Raw genomic sequence first — 19,167 nt, 5'->3', positions numbered from 1 at the left:
AACAGACACAACAAAGCAACCAAGAGAGCCGACTCGGTCCTAGGCTGCACATTATCTCTCAGCCAATATCCAGTCCATGCAGGATGAGCGAGAATCTGTCCAGGGAGACCGAAGTGTCCGATACATATTCATTTAGCCAGGACTCCATAACGGTTGTCCATCTCGACGCTCAATGCTGGCTCTCTTCCTCAGCATCTCTTTCAGTGTGTCAGAGAGCCAGCAGCTAGTCTCCAGTGTAAACAAGGCCTCGGTCAAAAGGATGGGCCTTGACTTTGACACATAGGACCTAGGGGGATGAATTAATATTTATTAGAACCGGCCCGCAGACCACAGCCGCCTGCTGCTGTTTTGCACGCACCAATACTCCATCAGTGATGGCGCTATGAATTTTCAAAATGGGGTCTCAGGGACCCCATCAAGTCATAAAAATGGGGTCCCACAGTAAATCTTTGGGGTCCCACTTTTTTGTAACCATTTTGAAAACAAATGATAAATGTATGCATTATCCTGTTACATCTCACATTCCTTATTGTGTTTTGGAAAAAGGTTGTCATAAATGTTACTTGATTCATTACAAAAATTATACAAAAGAAAACACATTTTTATGCATATGTAAATTTATTAAGTTATAAACAATCATTCACTTTCTTCTTTCCTTCATGGATCTCAGCGTTACCGTTACCAGTATTTTTTTTCTATATTTTTATTGTAACATTTTCAGAATTTGTTTGTTCTATTTTTGGCCAAAGTAAGACAAAGAAAACAATCTGAAGTTATCTTTATTTTTTTTGTTTTAATGCCATTATTTTAATAGTCCGGCCCGCGTGTGCACAGATTTTCCTCCAAGCGGCCCCTGAGCTAAAAAAAAAAAAACACATTAAAACAAGAGGGAAACATCAAGAAAACAAAAGGATACACAGGAGCACAGAGCTCCTGCAACCAGCAGCTACTCCGCCATCTTGGGGAAAATAAGAAAACCTGCTGAATACATTAGAACTGTTGCTAGTGCAAGCCTCCTGGACTCTATGTTGTGTTGTGATGTAACAATGATAGACAGGAGACTTGAGTGTTGTTTATGGACACTGTTTACTTCCTGATGTGCAACAGAATCTGCACTGGGCGTGCACACTATGAAGAAGAAGCGTAATAGGCTATGTTCGCATCTCAGCTAAATAGCCAATCATTCAATTGTAATGAGCAGCGCTCCCCTACTTACTGTACCTCGACCTTGGAGTTTATGAACTGGCAGTTATAGCCCATGTCTGAGAGAGGGCGATATTGAGCTATCACATAAAGCCTTGTTAGAACAAGTGGAATCACAAATACATACAGTAATCCTGTTACACAAACACACACACGCACAGAGCACTCGCACACACTCGCACACCCTTGAACCTAATCTCTGCTGTCCTGTAGCCATCAGAACATTGAAGCTGCAGAAAGTAAATCAGAGAGACATTCAGGATCTGAATGTAATCCAGGTTAGTGTCATGACACACATTGGCTGCAAAGGACATCTCATCACAGGCCATGTTTTCTATTCTGTCAGCCCAACAGACCAACCATGGTGATGGACTACAGGACAGGCTGGTATGATGTGTGGGGTAATCTCCACCACGTGCTCCCCCCAGAGGGTATGTTTCATCACATTATTTTTGGTCTTAAATAGGGGTGTACCGCAACACATATTTGTTTCCACAGAGTTCGTAAAACTATCCACATTTAAAGATGCACCTGGGATAAAATAGAGAACACTGAGTAAACAGTTCTGGTTACTTTCAGGTTCCAAGTAGTATTTTCCTAGTCACGTCCGTTGTGTCCTTGAGCAAGACACTTCACCCTTGCTCCTGATGGGTCCTGGTTAGCGCCTTGTATGGCAGCTCCCGCCATCAGTGTGTGAATGTATGTGTGAATGGGTGAACGTGGAAATAGTGTCAAAGCGCTTCGAATTCCTTAAAAAGGTAGAAAAGCGCTATACAAGTATAACCCATTTACCATTTCCCTGAACAGGATAAAAACAGGATAAAATCGGACCAAAAAGAAGTCTCTTTCAAACCGCCAAATTCTGAATTCTGCTCAAATTTAGCTATTTCAAAGTAGAAACTACAGTAGACCTAACTTGATTTGTCGATAATGGTTTTATCCACACTGCAAGCTCGAACTAATTATTCCAGTAGCCCCTTTTAGAATATGTATTACACCTTGTTGTTCTGAGTAATCTTAGACTAAAATTGTTTACAGAAGTTCAATTAATTATAAATCTACTAGCAAGTAGGGACGGCGTGGCGCAGTGGGAGAGTGGCCGTGCACAACCCGAGGGTCCCTGGTTCAATCCCCACCTAGTACCAACCTCATCATGTCCGTTGTGTCCTGAGCAAGACACTTCACCCTTGCTCCTGATGGGTGCTGGTTAGCGCCTTGCATGGCAGCTCCCTCCATCAGTGTGTGAATGTGTGTGTGAATGGGTAAATGTGGAAGTAGTGTCAAAGCGCTTTGAGTACCTTGAAGGTAGAAAAGCGCTATACAAGTACAACCCATTTATTTATCATTTAAGTAAAGTACAGCTACAAGTAAACAATGCTGTTTAAAAATGTTTTTAAAACACTTGGAAAATAAAGTGTGAGGTTTGAATCACATTTCCAAAATACTGTAGGTCAGTGGTTCTTAAACGTTTTTCACCATGTACCACTTCAGAAAACACTTGGCTCTCCAAGTACCACCATAATGACCAACATTAAAATACAGTAGTGTAGTAGATGTAAATATTAATTAAAACAATTCAAAGGTTTTATTTAACACATATATTCAATAATTTGGCAACTGTGACATTAAACATAGTTTGAACAGTATCACTATGTTTGAATATTTAAATACCGTATATTACCAAATAAACGCCCTTGTGCAAATAACCGCCCATGTCCTAATGGCCGCCCGGGGTCTGACCCCATTTTGTGAAATAAACGCCTCTTCCTAATAAACGCCTATGTCCAAAAAGCCGCCCATGGGCTGTTATTTGCATAATTTAGATTAAAATCATATTGACTTCATTAAACCCAATTTATAAGCTAAAAGGAAAAGCAAAGGTGCAATAATTCTGGTCATTACGGTAACAGCAGACGTTATGTGGGGATTCTGGGTAATCAACATATTGCAATGGGTGACCGCATATAGCGTAACACACACTCAACGACAACAACAAACCCACGAGGAAAAGTTTCAACATGGCAAGCAACAGCAGCAGTGAGTTGAATGAACAGGATACCGGTACACCACAACTGATGGACGGGAATACTTTAAGGGGGAAGAAGAACAGAAAGTTTGACTTGAAGTTCAAGCTAGCGGTTGTGAAGTATGCGGAGTAGAATTCTGGTTTGGCAGCGGCCAGGCAGTTTAACGTTGACCCAAAATGTGTACGAGAATGGAAACAAAAAAAGGGAGAACTACAATCTCAGTCAGCAATCGATGGAAAACGGGCTCGCTTATCTGGTGGAGGTAGGAAGAAAGTGAGCGACGAGCTTGATGCTAATTTGTGTCAGTGGATGCATCACGTTCGTGGACTGAACCACCGTGTGTCCCGCAAAATGATCCGCATTAAGGCAAAGGACAGTGACAGTATTATTGTTCTGTTTTGATGGTGGGTTTTATACTTGAGTACTTGGTACCATAATTTTATTTTTCCCGGTAGGCTGCTTTATTTAAAAAGTTTATTTATTTTTAGTATTTGTATTCTATTTGACAATTGTTGCACTACTGTCATGTTGAGGCCTTGTTGATCTCTTGTCTTTTGATAGTCTTGTTTTTTTGTTTGTATGTTTACATTAGCTTTTACATTTAAAGTTTTTAGTACGAAAAAAAATACTGGACACTAACCATTGTAACCAAATAATGGCCTGGTGCAGGCTGGTGCAAAAATAAATAAAAGCCTTGTGCAAATAACCGCCCATGTCCTAATAGCCGCCCGGGGTCTGACCCCATTTTGTGAAATAAACGCCCGGGCTACTATTTGGTAATATACGGTAAGTGATTCTTTGACATACCACTAAATGGATCCCGCATACCACAATACCACATACCACTGTTTGAGAATCACTGCTGTAGCCTATCCTTCCATTGAACAGAGTATTTGGTAAATTTGTTATTTGTAACTTCTCTAGTAACATCTGTGTTTTGCATGCATAGTCTGTGACATTGATCACTGATGTTTATTCAGTCAGTAGAGTTCAAAATATTTACATTGACATTTGTCATTATTGAGACGTAGATAAGCAAATAAGACGTGAAACATAATCCAATGGCAGACTGCCACCTTGCAGTTGGGCATGCTTGGAACACTTGAGTATGGAGGTGTTCGTGAGTAGGGATGGGTACTGAAACTTTCCAATGGCAACTGCTGGTATTTCAGGTAGGGGAAACTAATTTCCAGCTACTCTCTCACAAGTACAGTCTCCAAAAACATATACAAGATATAAAGATGCTAGATTTTACAAAGAAAATGGCAGTTAGAGGATTCTAAAATGCATTCTAGCGCATATTTAATCAATAAAATGTTAATACAAAAGTATATATTTGGCCACTTATTTTCTTTGATATTTGACATTTTAGAACAGTCGCAGCTGTTCATTTCGGTGCTAAATTTTCAGTTGACATTGTGCAAGTAAAGTCTTGTACAGTAAGTAATGTAGCAATCTGACAGAAGCACACCGATTCTGATGCTCCTTTTAAACTTAACTTGCGTCAACCACAGTCCTCAGGCATGGGCGCCGAAAAGGGGGGGTAAAGGAGACGGATTCTAGGGGCCCATGATGGAGAGGGGCCCAGAGAGGCCCCTAATGATGATGAAATTATTATACAGAAAAAATAATGACACTGTGTTGGGGGCCCTGTAAAGATTCTTTTCATGGGGCCCCAAATACCTAGCGGCGCCCCTGTCCTCAGGTGCAAAACAGCTACAGTAGCGACAGCCACAAAAGCAAAACAACACCTCCTTATTATGCCGCAATCGTTGTCACAGCAATGGAGGTGCATTAATTTTAAACATCAACATTACAGCACAAGAAAGTCTCCAACTGGCTCCTCTAAATGTAAAGTAGCAGTGAGCCACCGTGAGCTCCTCTGGGAGGCCAGAGCACCTCATCCTATCTGTAAGGGTGAGTACTATGAAGCAAACTTTTTTGGGCCACTTGTATCTGCGATCTTGCTCTTTCTATCACTACCTAAAGCTTGTGACCATAGGTAAGAGTAGGAACCATCCACCCATCCATTTTCTACCGCTTGTCCCTTTCGGGGTCGCGGGGGTGCTGAAGCCTATCTCAGCTGCATTCGGGCGGAAGGCGGGGTACACCCTGGACAAGTCGACACCTCATCGCAGGGCCAACACAGATAGACAGACAACATTCACACTCACATTCACACACTAGGACCAATTTAGTGTTGCCAATCAACCTATCCCCAGGTGTATGTCTTTGGAGGTGGGAGGAAGCCGGAGTACCCGGAAGGAACCCATGCAGTCACAGGGAGAACATGCAAGCTCCACACAGAAAGATTCCGAGCCCGGGATTGAAAATACAAAAAATAAAATCTGTCTGGAGCTGCAAAAAATGTAAAGCCATATGTAAGTCTTATAGGATAGGATAGGTCTTTATTGTCATTGCAACAAGTACAACGAAACTATGTTTTCAGCACAAACTTGTTCAAGATTAGACAAACAAACAGTGTACAGGGTACAGAACAGGAACGCTGATGGGTCGCCACGAGGTGCCCCGTAAAAGGTGGGAAAAAGGTAAAACGCTGGGGAAGAAGATGAGTAAAAAAATCCAATCTAGACTAGGCTCCTAAAGGGGTCTAGTCTGGAGTGGGAAAAAACCTCCATGCCATGTACACATAAACATGTTACATTTAATCACGACAACTCGCAACAGAGGGGGTGTGGGGGAGTTGGGACCCTGGAGGTCGACTGCTTCTATGAAACGCTGCCAGCCGTCCATCATCCCGAAGGGGAATCAAGCGGTGGTGAAGGCGTGGGGTGGGGGAGGGTGTGTGTGTGTTTAAATGCTCATTTTCTTGGGTGTGTTGATGTAGTGTCCATAGGCCTGGGGCCGTTCTGCATGCAAGCAAAAGTTCAACTCTAGGTGTCGTTGAGGAGGGAGGGAGGTCAAAAGCGTCCATCACTGAGGTGTCCTCTGGGATGTTTTCAGAACAGCCTGCTCCTGTTGTTGCAGCGTCAAGGCCATTCGAGGGAGTCAAATCGTAGATTAGGATTTTTGTTTTTCCGCGAGCAGACATTACAATGGCTTGTCTGTTCTATTCGTCCATGCTGGCCCTCATATCCAATTTTTCCCTTTCAACCAGCTTTTCCATGATGTGATCTATCTTGCGATTCAGTTCAGAAATCGCCCCAGACTGTGATCCCACAGCCCGGCCCAATCCTTTCATTGCGACGAACAGCCTTTGGGCTCCTTGAGAGGCTGCCATCATCTTACGAATTTGACGATACACCAGAGCAATGCCCAGCCCAATCAGCAGGTGCCCTGCGATCACGGTTCCAAATAGTGGAAAGGACTGAGAGGCACATGATTCTCCATTTATCTCAGGAATCTCTCACGTACCCCGCAGCAATGGTTCCATCAGGGCAGCCAGGTTCCCCAGAACCTCTTTTCCTCGTCGAAAAGATTTTGTCAATTGAGTCAAAAGTCCAGCTGATCAATTCTATGTCTGATGTTTAGATTTGGAGGACAGCGCAAAGAAAGAGGCTACAAAAAAGTGTAGACAAGACAAAACAAAGAGAGCAAGCAGGGAGAAGAAGGGAGCGGAAAAAAATGTGACCACCCTCACCAAAGGCAAGACAGAATTTTTATTTTTTTTTTAAATAAAATTTAAAAAAAATTATCATGAAGGCAAAACATTATTTAAGTGTCTATGTTAGACATAATAGCAAAATTACTATGTGTCTGACGCAAATTGTCATTGACAGGAATGTTAAAGTTTTAATATTAATTTTACGAATTTTTACAACATTGGAAAACTTTAGTACAACAGAGGCTTCTCAGAGGGTGAGATAACCCCTGGGAATTACTGGCTTAGAATGGCCAAAGGCATAGATGTCTGTGTTCAAGTTAAAGGAAACAGCAGGCTGTCTTCTTCTAATGGATGTATTACAATCTTGGTCACACTGGGTAACGTTTGCTGTGGTCTGGAACAACATGGCACACAAACAACTATCAGAAATGCAGCTAATATTGTATACAGATAATGTGTCATGAGACCTGCAAATATATATTAATTATACAGAGGACATAAGCAAAGGAAATTAAATGAGCTCGAATATACCTAAAAGCGAAGCATAATGATGGAACATACATATGTACATACAGCTATCCTAAATAGCATGTTAGCATTGATTAGCTTGCAGTCATGCACTGACAAAAAGCCTGATTAGCACTCCACACATTAAATAACACCAACAAAGCTCACCTTTGTGCATTCACGCACATCATGAAACGTTTGGTGAACAAAATAAGAGTGGAGGAGTGGCATAAAACACATCTTTCTGTGGCACGTCGGAAAAAGTTATACATGTAAACAAACTGTTGCGTCAGAGTCCAAGGACCGTCAAAACGACACTTGCCAAATACTCTCATCAGTGAAGCATGAACACAAACATATTAAACAGTGGGCTAACAATTAGGAAGGTTTATGTCATGTTTGTCGTCCTACCAAAACCATATTAAAACAAGAAGAAATATATTATTCCCACGTTATTTTCCATTTCCATAAGTTTTGGAAAAATCTCCAGGAAGCTATGAGGGTGGCGCTAAAGAGCCGCGTGCAGCTCTACAGCCATGGGTTGCCGATCCCCAGTCTAGGCAGAAAACAACATTCACTATGAAAATTTCCTTTGTGGAAAATATACCTTTATTTGCCTTTGTAAAAGAAAAGCACGGATTGCTGTTGATGTTTCTTTAACTTTTGCTCAGATATGGTGTCCACTGTAAGAGAAATACTGAGGCGAGGCATGTCTGTCAACCTCTACATGTTCCATGGAGGCTCGAGTTTTGGTTTTATGAGCGGAGGGCTGGCTGAACCTTCCTACAAAGCATTTGTCCCCAGCTATGGTTAGTGCCTCATTGTCGTTCACATTGTCCAATATAAACCAGTGGCCTCATTCATGCAAACTTTGAGAGCAACCTCGCTCTGCCAGTGTCAGGATGCAATAGTAATCAGGTGTTTTGCAGATTATGACGCTCCATTGTCTGAAGCTGGGGAGTACACGCAGAAATACTATCTTCTCAGAGATCTACACTCTCAATTCAACAGTAAGTTCAACAATACATATACAGTGGATGTAAATGGTGCTCCATGTATGACTCTATTTCTCACATCAGAAGGGACCAATTCTCCCGAGATGCCAGTGTTACAACACAAGGAAGCGTACGAACCGGCAATCACATACCAGCATTTGTCCTTATGGGATGCTTTGAGCTTTACTGAGGGAGTATGTCTTTAGATGTAAGATTCCTTGAGAACATGCGTGAAGCAAAGAGTTGTTTTTTTGTCATGAAAGCTAAATTATTTGTTTTCTCCACAGCCATTTAAATCAGTCAAGCCGGTGAACATGGAGAACCTGCCGGTGAACAACAGGAATGGTCAGTCTTATGGATATACACTCTATGAGACAACCATCACCAGTGGAGGAATACTGAAGTCAGGAGACAACGTTAAAGACCGTGCTCTTGTGAGTCAAAACTGTTTTGAGTATCTGGGCCTGATTTCTTTATCTGTATACTGTGTGAAGGAACAGACAGGTGTGGCATATCAAGGTGTTAATTAGACTTGAAAGATTCCAGGATTTCAAAATGTTTTCCATACACAGAAGGCATACGGAAGAATTTTGATACCGTTCCTCTCTCAGTCTGTACTCTGGAGTACAGTTTCAAGCTCGCCGAAATAGTGCTTGCTTAGTCCACTCGCACATCCAAACAGTTTGTCATTTCAAAATCCAGAAAAGGAAAAATGACACATTAAAAAAAAACATTTACAATTTCTCAGCAAAACCACTCAAGTCCAAACAGGGGGAAAAAACGGCAATGAAGTCCCTTAGACCGACAAGAGTCCCTAGTCACTGGTGACCTGTCCCTGGTCCTCCTTAGCTGGCTCTGCAGAAGCTCTTTGGACCCTCAGTTTCTCCAGCTCCCTATCCTGGAGCCTCTCCTGGGAACCCTTCAGGCTCATACCCCTGGGCTCCACAGCGTACCTCAGCCGGTTGTTCTCTTCCTCCAGGTACTCCTCGACCACCAGCTGCTTGGTCATGTTCTGCTGACTCTTGACGTAGTGCATCTCGTAGGTCTGGGAAGGCTGGCCACTATAAAAGGTCACTAGAAAATGCACAGGTTTATCACAGCATAATGCCAGAGATGTTGGAAGTGTTGAGGTAGCGCACAATAGACATGATGACTGCAGGGATGCCCACCAGAGCTGTTGCTCGTGAATTGAATGTTTATTTCTCTACCAAAAGCCATTTCCAAAGACATCTCAAAGAATTTGGTAGTACATCCAACCAGCCTCACAACTGCAGACCTCCACATTCAGTATCGTCACCTCCAAGATAGTTTAAGACCAGCCATCTAGATAACTGCTGCAACAATCACTTTGCACAACCAAGGAATATCCGCACACACTGCTTCTATGGGCAAATCATCTTCATGTTCGTCATCTTCATCAGGGTCTCGACCTGATTGCAGTTTGTAGTCGTAACTGAAATATGTGAGCAATTGCTCACATTCAATAGTGTCTGGCATTTTCTCTTCACTGATGAATCCAGGTTTTAACTGTTTAGGTCAGTTGGCAGAGAGCCTGCATGGCGTTGTTTGGGTGAGTGGTTTGCTGACATCAACGTGGATGGAGTGGCCCATGTTGGTTTGGGGTTATGGTGTGGGCAGGCAGACATTTTAAATGTACAGAGATACTCTGATGATTTCCCAAGGCCATTTAATTACGACCATCATCCCATGATGAAGCATTGCCAGTATACTCTCCTGACATGTCACCAATTGAGCATGTTTGAGATGTTCTCATGGTTTGGTGTATATGAGCGTGTTCCACTTCTTGCTGATATCCAGGAACGTTACATAACTATTTAAGAGATTTAGTTGATCATCTGTGAACAAGATGAACATATACTGCAGGTTTTATGATTACCAGAACCTCCCCAGTGCAGTACAACTGCACCTCTTGTATTGGGCCAGTCTAGAGCACACCTGTGCAATGATCATGCTGCCTAATAATCATCTTGATATGTCACACCTGTGAGGTGAATGGGTTATCTTAGCAAATGAGAAGTGCTCACTTACAGTTAGATTAGAACAATATTTGAGATCATTGGTTTTTTGTGTCTATAAAAAAGTGAAGTGAAGTGAAGTGAATTATATTTATATAGCGCTTTTCTCTAGTGACTCAAAGCGCTTTACATAGTGAAAAAAAAGAACAATGAACAATGGGAGGATAAACAAAAGTGTTGTGTTTATATTTTGGTTGATTGCAAATGACACATCTTTATTTTGACTTTATGGAATAAAGATTCACTATTGCTATCGATTATGAAAGTATGCAAATTGTTACTGACAGGGCAGCCAACTGTAATATAATCACTCCTCCACAGTGATTATATTACAGTTGGCTGCCCTGTGCGCATGCCTGTATGCATGTGTTTTGTCGGTTTCATCCACCCATTTCTGAAGCAAACACACAAAGGCATGCACAATATACATGTGCAGATGTGCATCCAAATTGTGTCTGCAGAGGAGCGGTTTAATTTGAGTTGACGCCTTTTTATGCATGTGTGCACCTGTTTCTGTACACTAGATGTACACAAAATGATATTTTGCAGTCCTCCAGCCATATGTGAGATTGTATTAATCGGATAACTTTGGCTCCTTTCGCAGGTGTTTGTAAACAGAAGTTACATAGGGCTTTTCATGTACCAGCATACAGAACTGGCTGTTCCAGATGCCAAGGTATGGCATTGACATGCACCATGTTATTATTAAAGCTGTCAAACGATTTAAATATTTAATCGCGATTATTGCATTTTGTCCGTAGTTAACTCATAATTAATTGCAATCGATTGCAGATACATTTTAAAAAATATTTCATAAATGTGCTTTAGACTAGGGATGCAACAATTATAGATAAGAAAACGTAAATGCCTTACTTACCTATCAAGGAGGAAATTAGCAGGTTTGGCGTCAAATGAAAAAATATTCTCCGCCTTCAATCATCTCCATCTTTCAAAGACATCCCCGATACAAATCCTCGTTTTTTTCTTGGCTTTGTCATGAATAAGTTGAGAATCCTTTTACATTTACTAAGGTCTGACATGTTTAGTAAACTTTACCAGTGGCAGTAGCTCGACGAAGGTGGCGGTGCGTAACTGGCAACCTGGATGTGACACACTCGCAGACTTTTTAATTGGTCAAACGGTGGAGGGCGGGACATCGAAATTAAAACAATAACAAGATTTCAGGGCTGTAAATCAAATTTTGAAATGAGCATATCCCGGCTGAACTACCGTTATCAGTTATAAAAGTATTCGAAAAGAACATGATTTATGAATGCCTTTTGACATATCAGGGCCATTTAATTATGACTTGACATGAAATTATTACATATGGCACCTTTAAGTTTCGGGAGATAATTAGAGGACTTATAATATTAATAGTTGTGTTTTACTAGTCTTAGGCACAACCCCAAGTTTCCCAATCAAGATGGACATTCCTCAAGGATGTCTGTTATCACCATATTTGAACCTGCCGGCACGAATTAATAGTCGATTAGCAGATGAAACAACTCTTTTCCTAAAAAAAAGTATTACTGAAAAGATTCAAGAATTCTCTAATGTATTCAGGACTTTGCCTAAATCTTAAAAAAATTAATGTGTGAAAGAAAATATTTGCAGGGTCTCTGTGAAGTCTGAAGTGAAAAATGTAGGTATCAACCGGTCCACCCCATAATTAGTGCATTAATGAAATGTCGTGCTAGATTAGTTATGGAAGTAATAATGGGCAGTGCGGCAAATTATTTTTAAGCAGAAATACAAATTATTGTTAGAATGTGATGAGGTGACAAGTTATGTGTGTACATCATCTTCCCATAAGATACATCTGCTTGAGAAAGTATGATAATTTAAAAGGAAGCTTCTACATTTGAATGTCCCATATCATGGAACTTCAATTCTTTTGATTTATCAAATATTTTGGGGGGTATGCAGTACCAGAAAGAATCACAATTTTTAATCCATGACTTCCACCAGTTCATTTTCAGGGTACCATTTAAACCAGTTATTCTCAAGTTGTGGTACATGTACCACTAGTGGTACGTGGGCTCTATCGAGTGGTTTGCCAAAGAATCACTTCATTAAAGTAAAATGTTTTATTTTCCTATATTCAAACACAGTGTTACTGTTCAAACTGTGTGTAATGTTACAGTGGCAGAAAAATATTAAATATACTTACTAAATAAAACCTCTGCCTTGGTGAGCAAAGTTCTTTCCGAGGTGGTACTACTAAGTTTGAGAACCACTGATCTAAACGACCAAAATCTATAACTTTTAGTCCTCCAGCTTTATATTATTTCACCATGTTGCCCTTTATATAATGAGTCTTATTTCTCCAAATGAAATTAAAGTTGAGTTGGTTTATCTTTTTTTTTATTCTAGTTGGTATGAAATGAGAATGAGCAGGATAAATACATCCGGAAAAACTTTCCATTTTGGTTAAGTAAATACGTCCAAGTATTGGCAAATGTCTTGGTTGCCATAAATTTAGCTTAGTTTGGCATTCTTTAATTCTATTTTCTTTGTTTGTTTTCTGAGTAATTTTTTTTTTAATAGTTAATACCTAAATATTTCACCTCAGACTTTGCATAAACATTGCAAATATTTCCTTTCGCACATTCAGCGATAGGAAACAATTCACATTTTTTAAGGTTTAGGCAAAGTCCTAAATAATTTAGAGAATTCTTGAATATTTTCGATAACCGGTGGAATTTGTAGTTATTTCTTTTAGGAAATTAGTTGTTTCATCTGCCAACTGACTATTATTTCCGTGCCAGCAGGTTCAAATATGGTGATAACAGACATCCCTGAGGAATACCCATCGTGATTGAGAAACTTGGAGTTGTGCCTGTGCCTTCTTTTAATAATGCTGGCATTAGAAAAAGAAAGTCATGTTTCAGTGAGACAAGGGCTTTATAAAAGAGCAAAAGACCAGCATGTGTAATTAGTAAAATTACTACGCCCGAGACTCTGGCTAACGTGTAAAGAAAATACTTTAGACAGGGCACAAAGTTCCAAGATTCCTACAGATATATCTACACACATATCAACAGAAACTGAAACAGAAAAGCAGACCAAAATTGATGTGTTTTCATATTTTAATTTTTTTTAAATTTAACCAGGAAAAAATCCCATTGAGATTAAAATCCTCTTTTTCAAGGGAGTCCTGGCCAAGAGGCAGCAAAGTTACACATACAAATTACATTCACATTACACATTAAAATGACAGGATGGACATCAAGTAAAACAGTTACAGATAACTGAGGCTCCTTCAAATGCTTTCAGTTTAGATTTTAAAAGTATTTCAGGATAAAAATTCAGTCAGCTTCCAGTCTCTTTGTAGCATGTTCCAAGCACAAGGAGCTGCATAGACAAAAGTTTTTTTCCCCAACTGAGTGCGAGCAAAAGGAACAGAGAGCAGCAGCTGATCGTTGGATCTCAGAGCATAAGAGTCTGTACTTCTCTGTGTAATTAATGTACAAATGTAATCGGGCAATAGTCCCAGAAGAGCCTTGTGAATCAAAGTGTACCAATGACACTGTCTCCTAGTGGACAGAGAAGCCCATCCCACCCGGGAGTACAAGTCACAGTGGTGATTTATGGCTCTACAGTTGGTGATGAACCTCAAAGAAGCATGGTAAACACAATCCACCATCTGAAGACAAGAACGAGTAGCACTAATATAAAAAAGATCAGTCTAGCACAGATAAAAATGTGGCAGAAAGAAAAACATCTCTTATTACTAGAAATGTCCGATAATATTGGACTATTGGCCGATAAATGCGTTAAAATGTGATATCGGAAATTATCGTTATCTTTTAATTTTAATTTTTTTAATTTTTTTTTTTATATAAAGAAATACAATCATGTGTGCTTACGGACTGTATCCCTGCAGACTGTATTGATATACATTGATATATAGTGTATATATTGTGTTTTTATGTTGATTGATTTCTTTTTTTCTTTTTTTTCTTGTGCGGCCCGGTACCAATCAGCCCGGTGGTTAGGGACCACTGGTCTACAGTGTCAAACGCTTTGGAGAGATCCATAAAAAGTGAGGCATAGTACTGTTTTTATCAAGCGCTACAATGATGTCATTTACCACCTTCATTGTAGCAGTGATAGTGATGTGCTGTTTCCTGAAGCCTGATTGATATTTAACAAATAGTTTTATTTGAATAGAGGAACTCTTTCAACTAATCACAAACAAGAGATTCCAGGATTTTTGATAAGACACATACATTTGATATTGGCCTATAATTAGAAAGAACTGCTGGATCACCTCTCTTTAATAAAGGGAGGACAAAAGCAGATTTCCAAACTGATGGAATGTCTTTGTTTTTAACTGACGGATTAAAAATTATTGAAAGTGACTCTGCTATAAACTCATCTGCCAGCTTTAAAAATATATATAAATATATATTCCGAACCGGATGTAGTGATTTTAAAGACAGGACAGTGGACTGGCCTGTAAGAAAATCTGTACTATGATGCACGATCGAATCCATTTTGCCGCCACTGTCGTATTATATGTGCATATAGACATATGTAGACGTCAGATTTAGTTGTGCCATGTCTAAAATATTTTCTGTGTAGGGCTCCAAAGACACACGGATGCTGTAGTATCCCCGCTTTTACTTTGAAAATAAAAACATTCGGTGTCAGATTATGAGAAACCATCCGTTTTGGTCTGTTTTTCCGTTTTTGTTTACTGAAAGCACTTTGTTTTTCTATTTCCTTTTATGTATTTTAAAACGAAATTCAAATAAAGTAATCGTTTTTTGCTTTTCAATATCCCTTAATGAAAAAATAATTGAAATACCAAAACATACACTGACCATTTTACCGTTCTGTGTTGGTTTTTGATTAATTGGACCATGAGTGTGTTTGTGCACTTGTGTAATGCACATGGTCAATAATACTCGCTATTGACCTCAGCCATCAGGTGGCAACACTATTGCAATGTTTTAAATTTTAAAAATAAATTTGGGACAATCAGCGGGCTGTAGTTTGGGTAATTAAGCAATTATTTGGCATACCACTAGATAAAGCCTGCACCACGTACAACAGTTTGAGAAATGCTGGTTTAGGCTAATTATATATGCAAAACAACTTCGTGGTTTAGGTTTTCACAAACACTGATCGCGCGACCAAAAAAAATAGCGCTGTTAAAGGAGATTAGCATCAACTCATTATCGTTGACTTTGACAGCCCTTGTTATTAGTACATTTTCTTAGCATTTTGTAGTGGGAGGTTTGTTTCCCCAGGCTAAAATCTGCAAATGACAATCATCATAATGTCCCTACAGGGACAGCGAACTTTAAGTTTATTGGTTGAAAACTGTGGACGAGTTCACCGGGGACAGGACCTTGACAAGCAGCGCAAAGGTAGTTATTAGACATGATCGTCGTGTCTGCTCTTACATACGATGTCATTCAAATGTGTGTCCTTGCAGGCCTTGTCGGGGATATTTTACTAAACAATATCCCACTACAGGATTTCATGATATACAGCCTGGAAATGAAACCCAGTTTTATTGATAGGTTTGTACACTTTTGGTAAATAATGTGATTCTTTTTGTGTAACAGTTTGTTTAAAACATATGTTTTAGTCTCTATCAGGCTTCTTGGAAAACTCTTCCTGAAACCCCCAGTTTTCCTTCCTTTTTCATGGGCCAACTGTTTGCATACGGATACCCCAGTGATACATTTGTGAAACTGCCAGTGGGTGAAACACATAATCAGAATCAGAATCAGATATACTTTAATAATCCCCGACGGGAAATTAAGATTTTCAGCAGTGTATAATGTATTTATGTCACAAATACTAGGGCTGTAACGGTATTTAATTGTTATTATGAGGTACCGTTACACCCCTACTAAATTGTAGTGATGAAAAGTGATTGAATTATCTTTGGGTTCACAGGGTTGGGAAAAAGGTGTTGTTTTTATCAATGGGATAAATCTGGGATGCTACTGGTCCATTGGACCCCAGCAGACTCTCTACCTCCCTGGTCCTTTTCTCAACAGTGGAATCAACCAGGTATTTATGTGGACATTTTGGAATGAACAATACCTGTATGTTTGAACATTCTGTAATATAATCAGTACTCCCAGGGTTTTTCAGGATTTTTTGGGTGATTGTTGTGGCATAAAATGCCTGAATTTACGGCAGCTTTTTTAGAAAGTTGCAGCAAAAGTTGCGATGTTTTGAGGGTATTTTTTTTTTCAATGACATTCAACTATCTTGCCACTGTCACAGCCAAATGTTACTAAATATCACAAACTACTGACAGTTATAAGTTAGAACCATACACTACTTTTTATTAGAAATGGCAATAGCGAAAGATTTTGGTGTGCATGTCTGCCCCACAACAAGGGGATAGAGAAAAAGAAGGAATTTATAGACTACAACTTTGGACTACAACTAGATAAAAATGGCGTGTTATGGGTAAACTGCTACCATATATGGAGATATCGCTGATGTAACTAATGTAAAATACGTCACTAAAGTCTCAAATTCCAACTAGCTTGTTGGAAAAAGGAAAGATTATGTTATTGTTTACCTTTGCAATCCAAATCATATTTAAATTTGACTATTTTCTATGAAAACAGATCATTGTTTTTGAGGAGCAAGAGGGCGACTACAAGATCATTTTTGAGGATACGCCTGATCTTGGAATGGCAGCAGACATCCAGTGACTCCCATCATCCAGCCTGTGTCATTAGAAAATTATACTTTTTTTTTTTACCCCTGATTGACAACTTGAGCACATCTGGTTCAGGTTGCCAATCAGGCTATATACCTGTATGCCTGCCTCGCCCTCCAGTCAGGGCTGGTGGATTGACTCTGTAAGCTGTATGCTGATGTTTATGTTACATGTGTTGCTGTAATCAAAATACTTGTTTTACCTGCACGTCTCCTGCATTTTGGGGTGACATTACCGCAGCGATGCGGGTTCATGATAGACTCCTCGGGCCAATGAGTGACCTTGCGGCGATGTCCTTAGGAGTCATCCGTCTATTCTTGCTGACGTGGAGCCATCCGTCTATTCTTGCTTGAATATCAGCTTTCACAAAGATGTTAATGCTCACCTATACAAGAGCTACTAATACGCAATACAATATATATACTGTGGATGTAATATGTTATTTAGCAATGCTTTTTGAGGAATGAATAAACATATTGTTGAATAGTGTGAACGACTCGTGCCGTCGTGCGGGTTCCAAGGACCATCAAGGACAGACATCGCATAGTTTGACTTTGTTTATTTTTTCAAATAATACTCAGTTCAGGTCGGGTCGCTTTTCAGCTCTCGCCTCTCAAACCGCTCGCTCTTCCGGTTGCTTTTCAGCCGTCCCCGGCGTCGTCTGTCTCTCGCTCTTTGTCGCGCGTGCTCCTCATGCACCACTGGCTCTCCACCTCTTTCTGCCCTGTCGTTCTCGACTGTCGCCCTTTTACACACTGAGAGGGGATTACTTAATTGTGCCCAGCCGGGCGATTCCCGCACCTGAGGTTCGCGGCGTCGAACCCGGCGCACCCCGCCTCGCTGCTCGCTCGCCGTCCACGCCTCCTCGCCGCCATCTTGGAGCGGGCTCCGGTGTGCCCTGCTTAGCTGTCGGACTGCCGACCACGCCTCCTTGCCGCCATCTCGGAGTCGGCCCCGGCGGGGCACGCCTCGCTGTCGGTCTGCCGGCCCCGCCTCCTCACAAATAGATGAATACTTTCTGACAGTGTCAATCAAAACAGAATCAAATGTAATTATTATAGGGATCTACCTTATTACAGTAGAAATTTAGCAGACACTATTTTGATTTATTTCCTTCTTTACATGAATTGGATTGATTTTAACAGTGCCTCAGATGTCACGCTATGATGATACAGTGGGGACAATAAATATGTAATCCCATGCTTCTGTAACAAAGAGAGGAACATTATTTTATTGGAGGTTTATTTTAACAGAATGTAACAAAAAATCATAAAAATTACATTAAATAAAGCTTACATTGAGTGAAGTCAAAATGTTGATCCCCTGCCAACCAGGAGGCATTCTAACCCCCATAAAGCAGGTATGTGTCCATTAGATAGATGGATAGATAAATAGTACTTTATTGAACACCTATATTGGAAAATATTACGACAGGGACCCAGTTGAGTTTGTGTTGGAGTTGTCAATGAAATCAATGGACCACACTATTTTTCCCACACCGCCTGAATTGAAGAGAGCCCATTGAACCCCGACCTTCAAATCCGTACAAAGAGAAACTCCGCGCGCATTCCTGGATTGCTTCTCCGGATTTCAGCAGAAAGAAGCGCCGCTACACTGGGCTCGGAACCATGAGACCAAGTATCGTGACTCTACTTTGCGGATCTACCAGGATGTCAGCACATCAAGCGAGCTTTGTACCAGAAGAGTATCAAGTTCCACATGTCGTATCCATCCTGGCTGCACATTACACATGGAGACAATGCAATTATACATGGAGACTAACCTTCAACTCACCTGATGAAGCACAGAAGTTTTTCAACTGGAGATTCGGCGACGGACAAGATAGGTCATCACTTACACACTCGATTTTTACTGTTTGGATTTTGGACATTTGATTCCTTACTCTCAAACGCTCACAAAGCTGTGTTCGGATGTAAGGTATGGTCAACTTATTATTGTGGGTCGTTGCGACGCTACATATAGTGTCAACATTTGTTGCAAGAAGGTTATGCACATTGAGCCATATTAGTTACTACACACGTGAACTCTAGGTGTTACACCAAATACCTTACTTGACGTGCCTCCTCTTTTTTTGCATTTAAACTGTGTAAATATTCCCCTTTTACATGGT

The 19,167-nt window shown here is 40.4% G+C and overlaps 1 protein-coding gene across 5 annotated transcripts in view; it reads left to right on the top strand.

The window, feature by feature from the left end:
* The window catches only part of LOC133607316 (beta-galactosidase-1-like protein 2), a 40,579-nt gene extending 23,054 nt beyond the window's left edge, over positions 1–17,525 (top strand). For 2 of the 5 annotated variants that reach the window (XM_061961819.2, XM_061961821.2), the window contains 12 exons: positions 1,417–1,481; positions 1,550–1,634; positions 7,974–8,111; positions 8,232–8,312; positions 8,382–8,491; positions 8,585–8,731; positions 10,938–11,009; positions 15,636–15,714; positions 15,783–15,870; positions 15,939–16,050; positions 16,253–16,369; positions 16,942–17,525. In XM_061961819.2, the coding sequence (XP_061817803.2) occupies positions 1,417–1,481; positions 1,550–1,634; positions 7,974–8,111; positions 8,232–8,312; positions 8,382–8,491; positions 8,585–8,731; positions 10,938–11,009; positions 15,636–15,714; positions 15,783–15,870; positions 15,939–16,050; positions 16,253–16,369; positions 16,942–17,028 (1,181 nt within the window). In that variant the 3' untranslated portion in view covers positions 17,029–17,525. Of the gene's footprint in view, positions 1–1,416; positions 1,482–1,549; positions 1,635–7,973; positions 8,112–8,231; positions 8,492–8,584; positions 8,732–10,937; positions 11,010–15,635; positions 15,715–15,782; positions 15,871–15,938; positions 16,051–16,252; positions 16,370–16,941 lie in introns of all 5 variants that reach the window. The other 3 variants (XM_061961818.2, XM_061961820.2, XM_061961822.2) reach the window with 3 other exon arrangements.
* Positions 17,526–19,167: the final 1,642 nt, after the last annotated feature.

This window comes from Nerophis lumbriciformis, linkage group LG09, assembly GCF_033978685.3.
Source record: "Nerophis lumbriciformis linkage group LG09, RoL_Nlum_v2.1, whole genome shotgun sequence".
Lineage (NCBI taxonomy): Eukaryota > Metazoa > Chordata > Actinopteri > Syngnathiformes > Syngnathidae > Nerophis > Nerophis lumbriciformis.
Note: the sequence above shows the minus strand (reverse complement) of the source record. Positions and strands in the feature narration are given on the sequence as shown.